This window comes from Tupaia chinensis, unplaced genomic scaffold, assembly GCF_000334495.1.
Source record: "Tupaia chinensis unplaced genomic scaffold, TupChi_1.0 Scaffold149964_2, whole genome shotgun sequence".
Taxonomy (NCBI): domain Eukaryota; kingdom Metazoa; phylum Chordata; class Mammalia; order Scandentia; family Tupaiidae; genus Tupaia; species Tupaia belangeri.
The window spans coordinates 197,625-198,697 of record NW_006209806.1 but is presented as its reverse complement, the minus strand read 5'-3'; the positions used below and the strand labels follow the sequence as shown (position 1 = coordinate 198,697).

General features: G+C 61.3%; 1 protein-coding gene across 1 annotated transcript in view; it reads left to right on the top strand.

The window, feature by feature from the left end:
- The window catches only part of BTBD2 (BTB domain containing 2), a gene marked incomplete at its 5' end in the record, with an annotated part of 15,077 nt that overhangs the window by 10,252 nt on the left and 3,752 nt on the right, over positions 1–1,073 (top strand). The window contains 1 exon segment of the mRNA XM_006172232.2: positions 27–183. Coding sequence (XP_006172294.2) covers positions 27–183 — 157 coding nt within the window.

Genomic DNA, 1,073 nt, shown 5'->3' with positions numbered 1-1,073 from the left:
CGGGGCTCGCCGCCCTGTGGCCGCAGGTTCCTCTACTCCGACGAGGTGCAGATCGGGCCGGAGACCGTCATGACCACGCTGTACACGGCGAAGAAGTACGCGGTGCCGGCGCTCGAGGCCCACTGCGTGGAGTTCCTGAAGAAGAACCTGCGCGCCGACAACGCCTTCATGCTGCTCACGCAGGTGCGCGGCCGGCCTGCAGGGGGCGCGCGGGCTCCCCACGGCGGTTCTAACTGGCTCCAGGGCGCGTGCACTCGCCGCAGAGAGACAGAGACAGAGACAGAGAACGCACCCGGGGTGGCCGCCCCAGTCCTTCTCTGTCCTCTCGGGATTTGGGGCACGCACGCGCACCTGGTGCGTGCGTCTTGTGTTTTTGAAGTTTCTGTCTTAGGGCGCGTGTGCTTGCAGGGAGACACAGAGACAGAGAGAGGGAAAGTGAGGGCTTAACCCCTGGGGCGATGGCCTGCCGCTATCCCTTCTGGGATCCTGGCCACGCGTGCAGACGCCCGGCATGAGTTTCAAGCCACCTGGTCTGGGCCTCAAACCGCCGTCTGCCATGTGGGAGGCCACCTGCGCGACCACTGCTCCACCCCCCGTGCGTTTTTTTATTTTTTTAAATCTAACTTTATTTACTTTAATTTGACCAGAGAGGGACAGAGTAAGAGAGAGAGAGAGGGAAAGTGAGAAAGCAGGCCACCAGGTCCAGGACTTGAACCTCGGTCGGCCATGTGGGAGTCCAGCACCCCAACCACCACGCCACCTGCCAGCCCCATGGTATTTAAAATTTTTTTAAATTATTTTATTTATTTACTTTTAAATGTAACCAGAGAGGGACAGAGCAAGAGCAGGGGACAAGTGAGAAAGCAAGCCGCCAGGTCCGGAACTCGAACCGCAGTCGGTCATGGGGAGCCGGCCCCATGCTATACTGGAACATGGCGGCAGATCTCGGGCGTTCTGAGCCGTCTCTGCCCCTTACACGTCGGCCCGCGGAGCCTCCTTGCGCGGGGCGGCCCGCTGGGTGGCAGCAGCGCTGGGAGTCGCGGGCGCCCTCTCCTGGGCTCCGGGAGGTGGCC